This window comes from Phyllobates terribilis, unplaced genomic scaffold (assembly GCF_046119375.1).
Source record: "Phyllobates terribilis strain yellow unplaced genomic scaffold, ASM4611937v1 Scaffold_3__8_contigs__length_932513732, whole genome shotgun sequence".
NCBI classification, from domain to species: Eukaryota; Metazoa; Chordata; class Amphibia; order Anura; family Dendrobatidae; genus Phyllobates; species Phyllobates terribilis.
The window spans coordinates 241,887,510-241,907,564 of record NW_027362763.1 but is presented as its reverse complement, the minus strand read 5'-3'; the positions used below and the strand labels follow the sequence as shown (position 1 = coordinate 241,907,564).

The following is a 20,055-nucleotide window of genomic DNA, read 5'->3' as shown; positions in this document are numbered from 1 at the left end:
TGTGGTTTTGAGCACCTTGAGGGGTGTAGTTTTTAGAATGGTGTCACTTTTGGGTATTTTCTGTCATAAAGACCCCTCAAAGTGACTTCAAATATGATGTGGGCCCTAAAAAAATGTTTTTGTAAATTTTGTTGGAAAAATGAGAAATCGCTGGTCAACTTTTAACCCTTATAGCTCCCTAACAAAAAAAAATTTTGGTTCCAAAATTGTGCTGATGTAAAGTAGACATGTGGGAAATGTTATTTATTAACTATTTTGTGTGACATATCTCTCTGATTTAAGGGCATGAAAATTCAAAGTTTGAAAATTTCAAAATTTTCGCCAAATTTCCGATTTTTTCACAAATAAACGCAAGTGATATCGAAGAAATTTTTACCACTATCATGAAGTACAATATGTCATGAAAAAACAATCTCAGAATCAGGGGAATCCGTTGAAGCGTTCCAGAGTAATTACCTCATAAAGTGACAGTGGTCAGAATTGAAAAAATTGGCCTGGTCACGAAGGCAAAAACAGGCTCTGGTGCGAAGTGGTTAAGTGACTGTAGATTACTGAATTGTGACAGTGTGTAAGGTGTACACTGTCAATACTCCATTTCCGATCCGAGTAGGCGGCCACATAACCACAAGTCTGCCCTTTACATACCTGCAGTCACAAGCCGACTAGGTTCCCAGAATCGGCAAGTGACTTCCAAGTATGCAAGACTGAGTTTGTCACAAGAACGCAAATATGCACGTGGCATAGAACTTTTATGTTAGCAAAACAATAAAATCCAAACTTTATTAAAGATTAACCCATTAAAAATTAGGGGAGATTAATGTAAAAGATGTCATCAAGGAATGCGTTGCAAACTACACTAATTCTCTGTCACAGCCTAACATACAATGGCGATCATATTAGTTACACCCAGTCTAACATCAATGCTTAACCCCTTCACGACCGAAGCCGTATATTTAGGTCATCGGCCGTGTCCCTGCCTTTGATTTAATCAGCCATCAAGTACCTCTAAGAGCCGTGGGTGAATCCGAGATCCAACCGCAGCTGTTAACCAGTTAATCACTGAAAGCGGCATTTAACATGTGCAGACAGGAAGTGTGTCATTGATCCTGACCATCGGCGCGCCCGTCACGTGATTGCGGAGCACTGATGGGTTGTCATGATAGCCGGGGGTCTGCTGCAGACCCCCGTGGCTGTCATCACCAGCCCGTGGACGGAGTTCATAGGAGATAGTATTTTTGCAATACATAGCAGTGCTGAAGCACTGCTATGTATAGCACAGGCGAATGAAGCTTCAAGTCTCCTAAGGGGACTAATAAATACAGTAAAAAAAAAAAAAGTTTTAAAAAAGCATAAAAAAACCCACAAAAATGTAAAAATCACCCCACTTTTGCCCCATAAAAAAATACACATATTTGGTATCGCCGCATTTACGAATGTCCAATCTATCAGAATATAAAATAAATTAATCTGATCGGTAAACGGTGCAACAAGAAAAAAAAAATCAAAAACGCCAGAATCACGTTTTGTTTTTTTTGTCGTCGCAACACTGCAATAAAAAGGCGATTTACCCCAAAATGCTATCAGTAAAAACGTCACCTCAGGGTGCAAAAATTAAGCCCTCACCTGGCCCCAGAACCCAAAAAATTAGAACATTACGGATCTCGGAAAATGGCGACAAAGGAGAATTTATTTTTGGGATAAATGTCTGCATTTTTTTTTCATGACTTAAAAAAAAAAAAGAAAACCTATACATGTTTTGTATGTGCATATTCATACTGACCCGGGGAATCATATTGCCAGGTCAGTTTTTCCATTTATTAAACATGGTAAATAAAAAACCCAAAAAACACTGATAAATTGCAATTTTTTTTTTTTTTTACAATTTCACAGCACTTGGAGTTTTTTTTCCTTCAAAAAGCCCTTAGGCTGTGTGCCCACGATGCGTTTTTTAAGTGTTTTCGGAGTCGCAATTCTGCTGCAGAAACGCTTAAAAACCGCTTGGCAGAAGGCCTGCCATGTTCCCCAATGATAATCCGCATGTGCTGTGCACATGCTGCAGAAATTTCCGCTGCGGATTATCATTGCGGAAAAAAAAGCAGCACTACCAATTATTTTGCGGAAGCGCTGTGTTTTAGCCGCCATTGACTTGCATTGGAACGCATGGAATCCACATCACTGCATCTGTACATGCGGATTCAAAGCGTTTCAATGTGCGGATGGTACCCGGGTTTGGAGAAGAGGAGACTCTCCTCCGGACCCGGGTACCATAGAACATGTAAAAAAAGAATAAAATAAAAAATAAATATTATATTTACCTTCTGATGGCCCCCGGTGTGCTTGTCTCTGCTTGCCGGCAGCTCGCGGTAGACTAAAGGACCTGTGCTGACGTGATTTAGTCATGTGACGGGTCACGTGACCGCTGATGTCAGCAGGTCCTTCAGTGTACTGCGAGCTGCCGGCAAGCACAGACACAGGGGGCCATCAGAAGGTAAGTATAATATTTATTTTTTTATCATTCTTTCGGTCACACTATATAAATCCATGCCGTTTGTCAAGCACTTTTCCAAGTGATGCTAAAATCGCCTGGAAAGCGCTTGTCAACCCGCATGCGGAAACGCATGTGAAGAACGCTTCACATCCGCATGTCCCTGGCAGGAAAAACGCATGTACAATCCGCATGTACAATCCACATGTACAATCCACATGTACAATCCGCATGCATTTTTTCTGCCAGGGAGATGCAGAAACGCTCAGGAAAAAATCTGGAGCATTTCCGCATCGTGGGCACATAGCCTTATACGGCTTTATGGCTGGAAAAATAAAATTTGTTGTGGCTCTTGGAAGAAGGGGAGTGAAAAAAAAAGAAAAACGGAAAATCACCCGAGGGTGAAGGGGTTAAACGAGACAATTGATACAAGTACCACCAACCCTCAATCTTTAATAGTTAGGATAGAAAGTATAGAACTATATGTTATACACTATCTGAAGGTGAAGATCAAAATGTCTTGTGAGAACCTTCATCAATTATCAATCAGACACAAATATTAACATGAAAATAAAAGTTATAGACATAACATATACAAAATGTACAATACAAGGTAAAATATACCATACCTAAACATAGCAATTTGGGTAATGCAAATAGTTTACTTGCTGGAAATAAAGTGAAGTCCTGACAGTGAGCACATTGCTCAATCATGGTGATTCAGAAATCTGAAGTCTCATAAAATGACTGATGAAATTTCTCTTGAGCCCGGAAAACTCTTTAATGTCTGAGCATGTAACTTTAACTTACGTTATCTTCAGAATCCTCATCTACCACAATCTCTAAGATCATATTCTCTCCTCGGCTGCTCTGTTGGAAAACTTGAACTCCTGCTTTCGTCAACGAAAACTATGAGAATAGAAAAAAAAGTAACAGCATTTTATCAAGAGAAATAGGCACAAAGTAATGACTTCCTGGTGCGTTACACCATGTCTTAACAGTCGAGCAGATCTAGATTTAGAATTAAACTTCTTCAGCAGACACACAGCATATGGCTTTGGCCGCTAGGATGGGAATGCACTCGGCTGTGGAGCATTCTGGGGGATTACTGCATGTTCCAGTCTGCAAACAACCAAGCATGCTCTGTACAACCACTGAACCTGAACAGCAGCTGCTTGGAGATGTGAACTGGAGCCAAAGAGCGGCCCAGATGCATCTGGATAAAATGGAGCCAGGAGGAAAACTATGGCTCAAGATAAGCACCAAGATATGCAGCAATGGTATATGCACATTAGAGGTTCTCAGTACAAAGCATAATAAATGCCCTAGAGCACCATGATCAATCCCCCATCTACAGGACAGGTGATAACCTGAGGATCGCTGGGTGCCTCGGAGGTGCTCCACGCCGATAGGAGTGATGGTAGAGCATACACACCAATGCTCCTGTTAGTACCCTTTGGATAACTTGCTAGATTGGGACACCCTTATGTGCACAGCAAGGGGTGTGAGAAATATCTATCAAAATGTAACCTTTATTATTTCGTAGTTAAAATGAATGAATGCCAGATAATATAAAAAGAGGTTTCCTGCAACTAAGTATTTGGGGTTGATCTCCTCTTTGCAATTGCTGCAATGGACAACTAGCAAAAAATAGATGTTAATTGCAGTTGACGCAAGTACATCAATAAATTGAGCCTACCTAGGTCCCCCAAGTGAGTAGGGAACAATTACAGGTTCTAGAAACTATGTATGCAAAGTGTGACAGTCGTTAGGGGGAATATCATCAGAGATAGTGGTAACCTACAGTGGTCAGGTAAAATCTCAATGATAAATATCCCTATTAGTCCACACATAATACACATATAATCATTCAAATAGGAGAAAAAGAGTAGGCTGTGGTCAAACATCCCTTATTGTAAACTTTTCTCAAGATTTAGTAATAGGTCAACATCCAATAAAGCTGCAATATAGAGCACATAGAATCAGCATGATCTCACCCATTTAGAAGATCAACCAAGGTAGAGTCAAGGCCATATGGTACATCATGGTTCCTCAATTACCGGATGTTTGTCCCTAATAATTATCTGGCTCTACGGATCCATTGACTGCCGCCCTTACAGGGGCAGTCCACAGCTGACCCTTTAGCAAACAAGGCCCTAATGATTTCCCTAGAAGCCTCCCTATTAGGGACAAACAGAACTGAGGAACCACGATGTCCCACATTGCATTGACTCTGCCTTCATTGATCTTCTAAATGGGTGAGATCATTCTGATTCAATATGCTCTATATTGCACCTTTACTGGATGATGAACTATTACTAAATGATAAAGGTTACATTTTAATAAATAGTTCTCACACCCCTTGCTGTGCACATATTGAATGGTGAGAATTGATATTTATGGATCACAAATGTATTATTGCCATCTATCTTAAGTTGGGACATGCCCTTAAATTAAGTATTGCAACAAATGTCTTCTGTCGTGATCACCTTTTTCTGAGAAAGTATTGTGACATAAGCAATAAAGATTGAGTCACCTGGGAATCATTGTGGGTCATATACAAATAAATATATTAATAAAATATATTTTTTAAAAAATAATTAAGAACAATTATGATTGAGTTTGCACTATAATTTTGGGTGCAAATTGCAACATTTCATTGTGGTATATGTCCAAGCCAAATTTATCAAAGTTTTATATAATTTATTATACCATTTTGTAGCACCTATGCCAAAACTTAAAATGACAAGAAAAGAGAAGTGTGAAGAATGACATTATTAAAATTTATATTAATATCATAGCGGTCTTTAAAAGTGACTGGACAAATATGTGTATGTTGAAACTGTCACAACTCTGTTATAGGATATCCCGGGTCTCCTTCCATATCCCTAAAGTTAGGGGCGCCCTAGCTATTCCATTCCTGCTCCCCGGATTACTTCTGAAAGTGAAGATGCCGGGGCCACATGCCGAGCTCCAGAATCAGCCTCTATCAGTCCCCACCCAGGGAAGTGGGGAGTTGTAGTGTGTGAGAATACACAAACCAGACAAACAAGGGAAGACGTACAGGGATAAATGAAAATACCAAACATACAAATATGCACTCACAACCATAGTGGAACACCGGGAAGTGAAGGAAGGAAAAACCAAATAGGAGACGATGAGGATATTCGCACAGATTAAACACCAAGCAACAGTCTTCAGAACACCACTCCAAAACGCCTCCTCAAACAACCACCAACACCTCTAACTCCAGAAATAGGCAGTATGAAACTAACACTGGCAATGTCTGATTCCAAAGGTGAGTATATATAGGTGATGGGAGTGGCCAACACTAAACAGCCAAGACCATCAAAGCAGGAAAGCTCCAGAAGATCTCAAATACTCATATTAACCCCTGCAGTGCTAGCAAAAACCTGCACTGTTTAATATGATGGTAAAGTGCTTCTAATCAGTGCAGGAGTACGTGAAACACTGCGGTCTTCTGGCCCTCTCTGTCGCGGTAAACCCATTACAGCAACATTTTTAACATTCATATAAAGTCACAATTTTACCAAAAACTCTACATTAACATAGGGCATTTGGCACATTGGTCCTTTTTTTTTAAAATTTGGGAAGTGTACTACCATGTCTAAAAAGCTGTGCTGGAGTAAATTGCACCAAATTTATCATTAAGGTGCAACATTTCACAATTATGGAGTGGTGAAGTTGAAGTGAATACATCACAAGTTATTTGGGGTGAATGATGCGATTTTTGATCAATGTGGGTCATTGCATCCAGACACAACTTACCTTGTGCTTAATATGCTTCAGAGTTGGGAAGCCACAGAAATATAACGCACTTTTGTTCACTTTAGTAATCTTGTTATCAACCATAGAAACATGCCAAGCATCTAGTGAAATCATCTTACTCCTATAATAGAGGAAAATGAACATTTCTGCATACATATAACATAAGACTGTATTTAGTTTTGTCACCAAATCTATTTTACACCCAAAAACACAACCATTCAGGATAACGTAGCTGCGTTTCAGGTGCGGCACTGCTTAGGAACGGATAATACATCAGATATAATAGATACATGGTGGACATACTGCAATATAAATAATCCAATGTATAGACATCAATACATGGAAATTTCCATCTCTTTAGAGCAGTAAAACTTTTCTTTACAGAATTTTGAAAACTATACTGTATCAAGTGAAGCTAAGCTTTTCATCCCAGAAAGATATTTATGCAAAAACTCCTTGGCTTGATTCACACGTCACAGTTTTTAATGCATTTTTTTTTTTCAAGCCAAAGAAAGGAGTAGAGTCAGAAGCAATGAAAAATAAAAAAATCTAAACCAAAAACATGCTTTTTTAATGTAAAACTACAAACCATAGGCTAAAAGGATTGTCCAGGTAAAACAAGTTATCACCTATCTATTAGATAGGTGATAACTTGTTGATCGGTGGGGGTCCACAATGACTGGCAGAATGTAAAACTTATCATAAGAATTGAGCGACAGAGTGCATGTGCAACCTGCACTCCATCCATCCACGAGATGGGGCTGCTGAGCGCTGCGCTCTGCTTTTTCTGGTAGCCCCATAGGGAATGAATGGAACAGCAGTCAGACATCCGACCTGCCATAGTATATTGTAGTATATTTTTCTGCCAATCGGTGTTGCCCAGTGGGACATTTGCCAATCAATAACTTATCACCTATCCTGCACATAGGTGATAATTTGTTTTAACTGGATACCCCCTTTAATGTTACAACTGATCACAAAGGGTTAAAAAAGCATATGCGATTTGAATGTACTCATCTTTATAAGACACATTTCCATGTATACCCATCAAACTTTGACTTTACTTTAGAAGAATAAGGGCTCCTACTGTACCCAAAATTCATATGCAATTTGCAAAAAAAAAAAAGCTTTCTCTTCTATAATCTTTGTAATATGGCACCACAGCTAATGAAGAATAAAAAGTAAACTATAGTTTATCAAGCTTCCTTCAAAGGAATGTGTCGATTTTTCTGTCTACCGACGTTTTAGGTGCAGTGGAGTTCTGGACCTCAGCAATAACTCGATGGGTGTAAACAAAAAATTTAAAGAAAGAACTAAAACGAGATGAGTTTATTGTTGCGCAATCCAAAGATATAACGTGACGTTTTGTCATCTCGCGAGGTCCTCAAACATTGGGTAGCAAATGGATTGACGGTATTTAGTTCTTAGTGCAGGGTAATGGCAGATGAAATGCTTAGAAGTAATAGTGCCATGATAAACTACTTAGCACTGTACCCACCGCCCAACATGCACCAATGACCAACATATCATACTTTTCCAGAGTGCCGTGATCTATCAGTAAACCACTATGATACCACCAGCACGGCTAGATTCAAAGCCTCTATAACGCTTGGTACAAAGAACTTGCTACAAAGAGTGATCCACCTGTTACATCACAAACTTCGTCTCTGCTAACATGCTCTCCATGATGGAACAAAGCACTTCAAAAACAGCTTTACCTTGCATGGCAGCACTCAATGCTTTGAAACTTTTCCGGCCATGGCGAGTTATATTTGAAGATTGCCTCCTTCTCATACCAGTACATCAAGCACTCGCTATGTCGGTTCCTCTTTTTTTCATCCAATGTCAAGCGTTTGTTGCAGGGATCCATGGCTTCCAGCAACCGAATCTGCAAATATATAAATATTTCATGGCCCGATTCTCACCCCGCTTTATCTCTCCAATAGTTATGTAGAAGAAAGATGCAGAAAACTGGATAAACTAGATTATCTAGACACAAGCAAAAAACTGTTAAATGAAAGCACTCACATCACTGCTACTGCTCACTTAGTCTTACAGGATGTGCATACAGGTATTTATTCCACTCCTTCACCACACAATGTTTTACCCCACAGACAACCATTTTTTCAGGGGTTGTCCCATGTTCTCAAGTAGGAGAGCACCACTCCCCAGCCTCCTGCTTGCTTGGGAACGCTCATGCTTCACAATTCGGACCGGAGGTATCTTTGTGCCATTTGCTTGAACTGCACGCTTTCTAATGCTTCTATATAAGGCTGCTTTGTATAAACAGCATTGGAGGACCACAGTGGTACGGAAGCTAGCCAGATTAGAGCGCTGGAGGACCACAGTGGCCAGATTAGAGCGCTGGAGGACCACAGTGGCCAGATTAGAGCGCTGGAGGACCACAGTGGCCAGATTAGAGCGCTGGAGGACCACAGTGGCCAGATTAGAGCGCTGGAGGACCACAGTGGCCAGATTAGAGCGCTGGAGGACCACAGTGGCCAGATTAGAGCGCTGGAGGACCACAGTGGCCAGATTAGAGCGCTGGAGGACCACAGTGGCCAGATTAGAGCACTGGAGGACCACAGTGGCCAGATTAGAGCACTGGAGGACCACAGTGGCCTTAGAGCACTGGAGGACCACAGTGGCCTTAGAGCATTGGAGGACCCCAGTCGCCTTAGAGCATTGGAGGACCACAGTGGCCTTAGAGCATTGGAGGACCACAGTGGCCTTAGAGCATTGGAGGACCACAGTGGCCTTAGAGCATTGGAGGACCACAATGGCACAGAAGTTGGCCAGATTAAAGCATTGGAGGACCACAGTGGCCTTAGAACATTTGAGGACCACAGTGACAAGAAAGCTGGCCAGATTAGAGCATTGGAGGACCACAGTGGCATGGAAGCTGGCCAGATTAGGAATCAACAATGAATAGCAGCATTCTCAGTCAGTTTCAGATCAGTGCTTACAAGCTCTATTTGAAAGAGCTCTTAAGCACAACACATATTTGGCCATTGCAGCTTGACTGCAGTGGAGGCCAATGCCTTAGTCAAAGAGTTATCAACAAGTAAAAAAACAAACAAAAAAAAAAACTAATCAGGAGAGGGGGGAGAATTTTAATAAAACAATTTTAAAGTTGCTTGTGTTGAAAACCACTGTTCAATTATGCCCATCAATAAGAATAACCCTTTAGGGCCTGCAGCAGTGGCTTAGCACTGAGGCCCCTTCACAGTATTTTCTACACAGGGAACTGTAGCACAACTCTCTACAAAGTGAAAAACATTATTTTTTTTTTTTTAAATACAGGTCATCAAGCATTGGGGACCACCAAGCACCTCTGCAGACAGGAGACTTCAGGGAGTCTGTGCAAATTCAGCAGGAGCTGCAGATTATAATGCAATGCCTGTAGAAAACTTGTGCTTTAATTAACAGAGCTGCAGTATATACTGTACACATGAATGTTTTCTTGGGTTTTGCTATGCACGCACGATCTACAATTGAATAACAACTTGCCTCATCAATGAAAGGAATCAGTACCACCGCTTCCCACTCTTGCTGCTTCCCATTAAGGTCAGTTTTAAAATCTTGTGGGTAGTAATCAATGATCGGAGAGTCTTCACTGATCATTAAACTCTACAAAACGAGAAAAGCAATATTTACCTGTAAGGAGAGCAACAGAACACAATGGCAGGAAATGTACTGTCTAGAGGTCCTCATCATGGTTACCTGATAAGCCTGAGGAAGCAAGTCTTTACTAGCAGCAGGAAGAACAGCCAGCAGCTGCTCAAAGGGCATGAAGGGTTTACCCAAACTAAACTTCAGCTTCAGCCCACTAATGTCACAAATATCAGACAGATAGGGTGCGTAATGGTAGGGGTAATACCTAAAATCCAGATCAGAGAAATGAATGTACCAGAGAACATAGATGGTTATTTGCTTCAATGTCTGATGTTGTACGAAGCAATGGTAAAGACAAATACTGAACGGTATGAAAAGGTTAACACCATTCACCTGAGCACAGGACAGATTGCACAACCTAAATAACATGCATAAAAGGAGCAGAAAACAAATGGATCCTCAACAAATGAGCTTGATGAAATAACAGTACCTTTGAGCCAAACGTTAGGTGGCCCATCGGTGGTAGACTGGCCACGTTCTCCGACATCCGCATACTGAATAGATATTGCTGGTCATTACACTGACTCGAGAATTATTGTGATGTTTCACCTACACTTTTATTCTATAATTGTATCATTTTTATTTTTTTTACTTTCTCCAGTTATAAGTAGCATTCACATGCCTAGTTTGTGGCTGTGCTGCTTATAGCTGGGGGTAACTAGGATGTCAGCTATGACATTTCATCACTAGATAGCAAACCTATAAATTCTCAGACATCATCTTTACAGCCAGTTCAGCAAAGGCAATGATGCAGTGTGATTGGACAAAAGAAAATCAAAATGTATTTTTGGGGTGAAAGACCTCTTAACCATTAATATACACGGTGATCCTGTTACCACATATGGTCCTGACTTTGAGGCTGTACTTTTGTAGATATAGTTCACTGATTTTAGCGATGACCAGTAACTAACAAATGAGTAACCAATTCAACATAAGAAAAATTAAAAAGAAGAAGGGAACTAACTTTCGACTTTCTCGTGCATATAGCCATGTAATTCCCTAGTAAATCTCAGCTTTCTAGCCTCTGCTATAAGGCTGCACCAGGGACTGATGAAAATGTGGAACATATTGTCTCACAAACTTTAAAGGGAATTCATCCTCAGAAAAAGACCAAGGCTTCGATTTATCAAGATTGGCGATGCTCTTGCCGGTCTTGATGAGGGAGCGTGATTAAGTCAACCATATGCCTCTTAACCACTTCGCGCCAGAGCCTGTTTTTGCCTTCGTGATCAGGCCAATTTTTTCAATTCTGACCACTGCCAGTTTATGAAGTAATTACCCTGGAACGCTTCAACGTATTCCCCTGATTCTGAGATTGTTTTTTCATGACCTATTGTACTTCATGATAGTGGTAAAATTTCTTCGATATCACTTGCGTTTATTTGTGAAAAAATCGGAAATTTGGCGAAAATTTTGAAAATTTTGCAATTTTCAAACTTTGAATTTTCATGCCCTTAAATCAGAGAGATATGTCACACAAAATAGTTAATAAATAACATTTCCCACATGTCTACTTTACATCAGCACAATTTTGGAACCAAAATTTTTTTTTGTTAGGGAGCTATAAGGGTTAAAAGTTGACCAGCGATTTCTCATTTTTCCAACAAAATTTACAAAAACATTTTTTTAGGGACCACATCATATTTGAAGTCACTTTGAGGGGTCTTTATGACAGAAAATACCCAAAAGTGACACCATTCTAAAAACTGCACCCCTCAAGGTGCTCAAAACCACATTCAAGAACTTTATTAACCCTTCAGGTGCTTCACAGGAATTTTTGGAATGTGGAAGAAAAAAATGAACATTTAACTTTTTTCACAAAAATGTTACTTTAGACCCAATTTTTTTTATTTTCACAGGGGTAACAGGAAAAAATGGACCCCAAATTTTTTTGTGCAATTTCTCTTGAGCGTGCTGATACCCCATATGTGAGGGATAACCACTGTTTGGGCGCACGGCAGGGTTCGGAAGGGAAGGAGCACCATTAGACTTTTTGAATGTAAAATTTGTCTGAATAATTAGCGGACGCCATGTTGCGTTTGGAGAGCTCCTGATGTGCCTAAACAGTGGAAACCCCCCACAAGTGACACCATTTTGGAAACTAGACCCCTTAGGGAACTTATCTAGATGTGTGGTGAGCACCTTGAACCCCAAGGTGCTTCACAGAAGTTTATAATATTGAGCTGTAAAAATAAAATTTTCACATTTTTCCCACAAAACCGTTTTTCATCCCTTAATTTTGCATTATCATAAGGGTAATAGGATAAATTGCACCATGAAATTTGTTATGCAATTTCTCCTGAACACGCTGATACCCCATAAGTGGAGGCAAATTACTGTTTGGGCGCACGGCAGGGTTTGAAAGGGAAGGAGCGCCATTTGACTTTTTGAATGTAAAATTTGTTTGAATAATTAGCGGACGCCATGTCACATTTGGGGAGCCCCTGATGTGCCTAAACAGTGGAAACCCCCCACAAGTGACACCATTTTGGAAACTAGACCCCTTAGGGAACTTATCTAGATGTGTGGTGAGCACCTTGCACCCCCAGCTGCTTCACAGAAGTTTATAATATTGAGCCGTAAAAATAAAATTTTCACATTTTTCCCTCAAAAAATGTTTTTCATTCCCCAATTTTGTATTATCATAAGGGTAACAGGATAAATTGCACCATGAAATTTGTTGTGCAATTTCTCCTGAACACGCCGATACCCCATATGTGGAGGCAAATTACTGTTTGGGCACATGGCAGGGTTTGAAAGGGAAGGAGCGCCATTTGACTTTTTGAATGTAAAATTTGTTTGAATAATTAGCGGACGCCATGTCACATTTGGGGAGCCCCTAATGTGCCTAAACAGTGGAAACCCCCCACAAGTGCCACCATTTTGGAAACTATACCCCTTAGGGAACTTATCTAGATGTGTGGTGAGCACCTTGCACCCCCAGCTGCTTCACAGAAGTTTATAATATTGAGCCGTAAAAATAAAATTTTCACATTTTTCCCATAAAAAATGTTTTTCATTCCCTAATTTTGCATTATCATAAGGGTAACAGGATAAATTGCACCATGAAATTTGTTGTACAATTTCTCCTGAGTACGCCGATACCCCATATGTGGGGGAAAACCACTGCTTTGGTGTACGGCAGGGTTCGGAAGAGAAAGGAGCGCTATGTTGGCTGGGATAGGCAGCAGACACCATGTCACATTTGAAGAGTCGCTGACATGCCAAAACAGCAGAAACCCCCACAAGTGACCCCATTTTGTAAACTACACCTCTCAAGGAATTCATCTAGGGAAGTAGTGAGCATTTTTTAATTTTTTAATTTATACCATTGGGCAGTGAAAAAAGCATAATTATATTTTTACCACAAAAAAATGTTTTACCCTCAGATTTTACATTTTCACACAGGGCAATGGGTAAAAATGGTGCCGAAATGTGTCACACAATTTCTTCTAAAAGTGGCAATACCCCATATGTGGCTGTATCGTACCACTTAGCCATACGGTGAGATTTGAGGGGGAAGGAGCGCTATTTGACAATTGGAGAACAAATTATTGTAGAATAGGCATTTGGATTTGGGAGCACAAAATTTTCTGAATTTCTTTTGGGGGGCAAGGACCATTTTGCTTTTCCAGAGCCTTTCTGCTACCAGTAACTTGGAAGTCCCTTATATTTTTAACAGATGATGGACCTGAGTGGGGACTAGCTTTTTTTGAGGACTGAGTTGAAGCTTTTATTGGGAACATTTTACGTAATATTTATCCGGCGATCTAGGCTGAGCACTTACATCGGGGTTTCCATCTAATTTTCCAAGTGATGTAATTCAGATGAAACCCCTGCAGGATCCATTCACTGTAATGAGGCAGCAGAGTTACTCTGGACTCCGTCTGGCCTCTGTTTAGTGGTGTCCTTTTTTTCAGAAGTGCACAAAACTGTGGCCAACCGCACTTTTATGCACGCCTAAAACAAATGACACCGTGGGATCCCAGGCCAGACGGCATCCACAGTAGCCTATATCTGCCTCATTACAGGGAATCTTCCGTCATGGGTTGTGGCTGAATCACGTATTTCAGAGATTTACACGGAAACTCTGGTGTAAGTGCTCAGCGCAGAGCACAGGATAAATGTGAGCAGAGCCTTACTGGGATCTTTGGGAGACATAATAAACAAATCAGTAGCAGGTGAAGAATATTTGTTTTATTTATTTTTTATGCCGTTCCTAGTGTGATATAACGGATTAGATTACTTTATTCTTCGGGTCGGTGCGATTACAGAGATACCAGATTTATATCGGGTTTTTATGACTGACAGCTGTCACACACTAAAATACGCTTTTTTTGCAAAATCTAGTTTTTGCATCACCATATTTTGAGAGCTATAATTTTTCCATATTTCGGCCGATAGAGTCATGTGACGGCTTGTTTTTTGCGGAACGAGTTGAAATTTTTATTGGAACCATTTTGGGCACGTGACATTTTTTGATCGCTTTCTATTCCGTTTTTTGGGAGGTAAAGTTAACAAAAACAAACACTTCAGGAATTGTTTTTTGAGTTTTTTTTATGCCGTTCTGCGTGTGGTAAAAGTGATCAGGCAGCGTTATTCTTCGGGTCAGTACGTTTACAGCGATACTACACTTACTGTATTTTTTTTATGTTTTGGCGCTTTTACACAATAAAACAATTTTATAGAAAAAAAAATATTTTTTTTGCATTGCTTTATTCTGAGCGCTATAACTTTTTTATTTTTTGGCTGATGGAGCTGTATGGCGGCTTTTTTTTGCGGAACAAGATGACGTTTTCAGTGGTACCATCTTTATTTCTATTCTGCTTTTTGATCGCATTTTTTTCCACTTTTTGTTTGGCAATATGATGAAAAAACGCATATTTTTTTGCTCCGTTTTTTATTTATTTTTATTACGGTGTGCACAGAAGGAGTTAATTAGTGTGACAGTTTTATAGCTCGGGTTGTTTCGGACGCGGCGATACCAAATATGTGTACTTTTTTGGTTTTGTAATAATTTACGGATTTATTGGTTTAATATTTTATTTATTTATTTTTATTTATTTTGTGATTTTTTTTTTAATAGTTTAAAAACTTTTTTTTTACTTTTTTTTTACATTTTTACTTAGTCCCTGTATGGGACATTAATTTTTATTTTTCTGATCACTGATCTCATGTAATGTAATACACATATATTACATTATATGAGATCTTCACTGACTGTTTCAGTCAGAGTCTCCTGTCTGACTTCAGCTACATACAGGCTGAAGTCAGACAGGAAGGACACCATATATGGCAGAGCTGGAGGCGGTCATGTGACCTCCAGCTGCCATAGCAACCCCAGGTCCTCAAACGAAATGGAGGTCTTCGGAGGTAAGTAAGACGACCCCCTCTCTTCCTGCTGTCTCCTATATGCCGCGATCACTATAGATCACAGCATATAGAAGACAGCAAAGGGTTAACATCACTGGGACCTGATCTAATCAGGTCCCGATGATGTACCCTGTCAGAGCTAACGCTCTGCACCGGAATCGCAGTGCTTGCAGGACCCTGGGGGTCCTGAGCACTGCGAGACCACCCACCGTTTTTAAACGTCGGCACTGCACAGAGCCCGGCAAGCGCCGACGTTTATCTACAGTGGGCGGTCGGGAACCGGTTAATGAAGCAGGAGCATCTGACAAGTGGCGTGCACCTTGCCACAAACCTTACTCCAATCAGAGACTGGCATTAGATTTCTGGCGTAAGCAGTGCCACAGCTTGTCATGAATTAGATGAGCTGTGGCATCACACCCCCATCTGTCCCATTTTGGCAGAACTGGAGAAAACGCCAGAGTCACAAGAACTCCAACTTTAGGGATTTAGGTCAGAATTCTGGTGTAATTGCTTTTATAAATTGGGGCCTTAAATGTTTAATGCAGGCTTTTGTCTTAATTGTGATATGTAAAAAAATACACTGCTCAAAAAAATAAAGGGAACACTTAAACAACAGAATATAACTCCAAGTGAATCAAACTTCTGTGAAATCAAACTGTCCACTTAGGAAGCAACACTGATTGACAATCAATTTCACATGCTGTTGTGCAAATGGAATAGACAATAGATGGAAATTATTGACAATTATCAAGACACAATCAATAAAGGAGTGGTTCTGCAGGTGGGGACCACAGACCACATCTCAATACCAATGCTTTCTGGCTGATGTTTTGGTCACTTTTGAATGTTGGCTGTGCTTTCACACTCGTGGTAGCATGAGACGGATTCAACAACCCACAGAAGTTGCTCAGGTAGTGCAGCTCATCCAGGATGGCACATCAATGCGAGCTGTGGCAAGAAGATTTGCTGTGTCTGGCAGCGTAGTTTCCAGAGGCTGGAGGCGCTACCAGGAGACAGGCCAGTACACCAGGAGATGTGGAGGGGGCCGTAGGATGGCAACAACCGAGCAGCAGGATCACTACCTCCGCCTTTGTGCAAGGAGGAACACTAGGAGCACTGCCAGAGTCCGGCAAAATGACCTCCAGCAGGCCACAAATGTGCATGTGTCTGCACAAACGGTTAGAACCCGACTCCATGAGAGTGGTATGAGGGCCTGACGTCCACAGATGGGGTTTGTGCTCACAGCCCAACACCGTGCAAGACGCTTGGCATTTGCCAGAGAACACCAGGATTGGCAAAGTCGGCACTGGCGCCATATGCTCTTCACAGATGAAAGCAGGTTCACACTGAGCACATGTGACAGACGTGACAGAGTCTGGAGATGCCGTGGAGAGCGATCTGCTGCCTGCAACATCCTTCAATATGACCGGTTTGGTAGTGGGTCAGTAATGGTGCCGCACAGCCCTCCATGTGCTCGCCAGAGGTAGCCTGACTGCCATTAGGTACCGAGATGAGATCCTCAGACCCCTTGAGAGACCATATGCTGGTGCGGTTGGCCCTGGGTTCCTCCTAATGCAGGACAATGCCAGACCTCATGTAGCTGGAGTGTGTCAGCAGTTCCTGCAAGATGAAGGCATTGAAGATATGGACTGGCCCGCCCGTTCCCCAGACCTGAATCCGATTGAGCACATCTGGGACATCATGTCTCGCTCCATCCACCAACGTCACATCACAGACTGTCCAGGAGTTGGCGGATGCTTTAGTGCACGTCTGGGAGGAGATCCCACAGGAGACCATCCGCAACCTCATCAGGAGCATGCCCAGGCGTTGTAGGGAGGTCATACAGGCACGTGGAGGCCACACACAATACTGGGCCTCATTTTGACTTGTTTTAAGGACATTACATCAAAGTTGGATCAGCCTGTAGTGTGTTTTTCCACTTTAATTTTGGGGGTGACTCCAAATCCAGGCCTCCATTGGTTAATAAATTTGATTTCCATTGATGATTTTAGTGTGATTTTGTTGTCAGCACATTCATCTTTGTACAGAACAAAGTATTCAATGAGAATATTTCATTCATTCAGATCTAGGATGTGTTATTTGAGTGTTCCCTTTATTTTTTTGAGCAGTGTACATAAACAATCTGTATTAAAATTGGGCAGCATGGTGGCTCAGTGGTTAGCACTGCAGCCTTGCAGCGCTGGGGTCCTGGGTTCAAATCCCACCAAGGACAACATCTGCAAGGAGTTTGTATGCTTCCCACGCTCCAAAGACATACTGATTGAGGCTGACCATCTAAATTCTCTAAGGGGTTGGTGATGTCTAAAGTGCTGTGGAATTAATGGAGCTATATAAGTGATTAAAACAAATAAAATGAAAGATAGAGTGCTTGCAGTTTTCACACTGGTCAATCAGGTTATTTCAGATAATAACTTCCTAATGTTTCCTGAAACATCAAATGTACATAGCCACATTGAACAGATTCAAACTCTATCTTTTGTATTGAAGTATTTAATGAGCGTGTGCAATGGCCATTGTGAGGGGAGGGGGAACAAGTGAGCTATGACATTGCCTATTGTGATTGGTGGATCATGTGTTATCAGCTATTAATAGGGGAGTTACCTGTCATTGTTGTGCTACCTCTGATGATAGGGAGCTTTCCTAAAAACTCTTCCTGAAGCAGCAGAAAAATTCTAAAAAAACACCTCTTGTGGCCAGTGTTAAAATTGTAAAATTACTAATTTAGAAAAAAATTACTTAAAACAGGTCATTTTCTGATTGCAGTTTTTTTTTTAGGGCTCTTTAGGGTGTCTCTAGTACGAGTGGTGACAGTTTCCACACGTACCGGAGGCACTGACACACGCAGACCCATTAAAATCAATGGGTCTGTGCACATCTCAGTGTGTTTTCAAGGACGGTGTGTCCGTGTGCTCCCCACGCTGACATGTCCGTTTTTTTTATGGATGCATGGTCCGCAAAGCTTACCACACGGGTGACATCTGTGTATCATCCATGTGACACCTCCTGGCGTCTGGGAATCAGCGCTACAGTTAGCGCTGTTCCCAAGCACTGGGTGCTGAACACTGCCCTCATTTATGGTTCCTTGTTCGTGCTGTGATCAGCATCAGCAACAACAATGATGAGGGTAGTAGTGTCTACTAAAATAATAAAATTCTTATACTCACCTGTCCGGAGATGTCCCCCGCTGTATCCATGCGGCTGCTGACACAGAGGAGCCGGGGAGAATGAGCCGCTCCGGAGCTGCGCTCAGTGAGTGACATGACACCGCTTCTGAGCGCAGCTCCAGAGCCGCTCCAGCTGGAGCGGCTCATTCTCCTCGGCATCAGTGGTCAGAGGTTTACGGCGGGGGACATCTTCGGACAGGTGAGTATAAGGATTTTATTATTTTATCTTATTTATACACAGGGACACAGCGGGAGCAGACACTACTACTACCCTCATCATTGTCCCTGCTGGTGCTGATCACAGCGCCGGCAGGGAACCATGATGAGGGCAGTGTTCAGCACCGGTACCTTCGAACAGCACTAACTGTAGAGCTGATTCCCAGGCCCCGGTCCGTGTGATCCTGATGCGGCACATGGATGCATCATGTAAAAAACACACGGACACACGGGATATGGATATCTCCGGTACCGGAAATATATGGATGTGTGAAACCGGCCGTAAAGTGAGTGACGTCTGAGAACATAACATTGGACCATTAGTCTGCCATTTAAATCATCCCTGGGGAGCCAGCCCAAACGCATTTCTGTAATGTGCTTAATATAATTGTCTTTTACTTCAAAGTCAGCCACGCAACACAGTATATTGTGACATCAGGCAAAAACCCTTTCTTAGAACCTAAACACAAGGGAATGTATTCTCACAATTTCTGAGACATAATGGTGCAGGCTGGGAAGAGACAGTAGTCTATGGTGCAGTCTGGCCTTACTCTGTAGCAGCATGGAGATCCTTCGAGGTGACAACACTTTATTATCTTCATTGTACAAGACATATAAATGCATTACACAGCTGTATATAACTTGCATTGAAAACAATACAGAAGAGAGAAGAAAAAAAAGCCTACTCACCAACTCCAAGATTGGACTCCATGATAGTAATAGTGCAAAATCCACTGTATGGCCTGAACATAACACTCAGCTTGATCAGCCAGAAACTCACTTAAAAGAAGGTGCAAAAGGAAAAGAAAAAGATGAACATGGAAATAAATGGCTATTAAGAACGGTACACTACTATCACACAAATGTACACGACCTAAATAGAAAGGAATTACAGAAATGCTACTATTCAGCCTGGAGGCTGGCCGAGGTAGGGCATACTCACTCTGACACAACCTCCACTCCCATTTTTGACATGTAATATGATCTCTTATATTGTCTAAACTCAGTTTCGAAAAGATCATCCTCATCAGGTTCCTGGTCCTCATCCACACCTAAAACAGAGGAACGGGCACAGTACACAAGTGCATCAATCAGTAGTTGAAGAAAAATTGTTGTCTAACAGCTTATGGAAATAACTATAAAGTACACAAGAGATTGATCAAAACTGGAGTAAAGTAAAAGTGGGGTTTTTGCCCATGGTAAACAATCAGATCCACTTCTCCCTCTGCAGAACACCTACGTCACTTTTTCTTTGCACCAAAAGGTTATATCTTAGAAATTTAGATTCCACTTTTGCTCCTACCCCCTTCTCTTTTATACACATTTTTCCTC

At 41.4% G+C, this 20,055-nt stretch overlaps 1 protein-coding gene across 2 annotated transcripts in view; it reads right to left on the bottom strand.

The window, feature by feature from the left end:
- The window catches only part of XRN1 (5'-3' exoribonuclease 1), a 108,516-nt gene that overhangs the window by 41,659 nt on the left and 46,802 nt on the right, over positions 1-20,055 (bottom strand). For both annotated transcript variants that reach the window (XM_073674686.1, XM_073674687.1), the window contains exons 12-18: positions 19,667-19,775; positions 19,414-19,503; positions 9,998-10,154; positions 9,785-9,904; positions 7,993-8,162; positions 6,275-6,395; positions 3,296-3,394 (exon numbers count right to left, since the gene is read on the bottom strand). In XM_073674686.1, coding sequence (XP_073530787.1) covers positions 3,296-3,394; positions 6,275-6,395; positions 7,993-8,162; positions 9,785-9,904; positions 9,998-10,154; positions 19,414-19,503; positions 19,667-19,775 — 866 coding nt within the window. The remainder of the gene's footprint in view (positions 1-3,295; positions 3,395-6,274; positions 6,396-7,992; positions 8,163-9,784; positions 9,905-9,997; positions 10,155-19,413; positions 19,504-19,666; positions 19,776-20,055) is intronic.